The sequence below is a fragment of the Gastrolobium bilobum genome, unplaced genomic scaffold (genome assembly GCF_033153095.1).
Source record: "Gastrolobium bilobum isolate Gb01-03AN ecotype WA unplaced genomic scaffold, APGP_CSIRO_Gbil_v1 utg87853, whole genome shotgun sequence".
NCBI lineage: Eukaryota > Viridiplantae > Streptophyta > Magnoliopsida > Fabales > Fabaceae > Gastrolobium > Gastrolobium bilobum.
This window is the reverse complement of record NW_026898178.1, coordinates 1-775: the sequence shown is the minus strand read 5'-3', so window position 1 is coordinate 775 and position 775 is coordinate 1. Positions and strand designations below refer to the sequence as shown.

The 775-nt window shown below is 36.6% G+C and overlaps 1 protein-coding gene across 1 annotated transcript; it reads left to right on the top strand.

Annotated features, from left to right (window-relative positions):
* Positions 1-218: 218 nt before the first annotated feature.
* On the top strand, positions 219-708 carry LOC133313597 (uncharacterized; the record flags this gene model as incomplete). The annotated part of the gene is made up of 1 exon (XM_061514992.1): positions 219-708. A coding segment is annotated over exon 1 (490 nt), but the record flags the coding sequence as incomplete, so codon positions are not given.
* Between the last annotated feature and the right edge of the window lie 67 nt (positions 709-775).

The following is a 775-nucleotide window of genomic DNA, read 5'->3' as shown; positions in this document are numbered from 1 at the left end:
GCTTTGAGGCTCTGGATATGACACTGAGAGATGTTCTTAGAATTTCTGATACAAGCTGTGTTGATATGCCATTTGGTGGAAAAGTTGTTGTTCTAGGAGGTGACTTTCGGCAAATATTACCTGTCATTCCTCATGGAAGCAGACAAGATATAGTTCATGCAACCATCAATTCTTCTCATCTATGATCCCATTGTCATTTATTAACTTTGACCAAGAACATGCGTCTTAATTCTGGAAGTAGCGCTCACAATTTAGAGGAAATAAAAGAATTTTCTGAGTGGCTACTTAAAGTTGGGGATGGTAATCTTGGAGATTATGTTGATGGAGAATCTATTATAACAATTCCAGATGAATTGTTGATTAGAGAATCGGAAGATCCGCTGTCGGATATGGTTAATTTTGTTTATCCGAATCTCTTGGATAATATTTTGGATCAGACCTTCTTTAAAGAACGTGCTATTCTAACTCCTAAATTGTCCGATGTTGCTATGCTAAACGAGCACCTAATGTCTATGATTCCTGGTGAAGAAAGGACTTTTTTGAGTTCGGCTAAAATTCTTAAGCAAGGTGGGACTTCCTCTGTTGAGGATGATGAAATCACCCTTGAGATCTTAAATACATTATCATGCTCAGGGATTCCTGATAATAAATTAATCTTGAAAGTTAAAGTTCCAGTAATGCTATTAAGAAATATTGATCAGTCGAGAGGTTTATGCAATGGCACGAGATTGCTTATTACAAAATTAGGGAATCATGTTGTTGAGGCCATTGTACT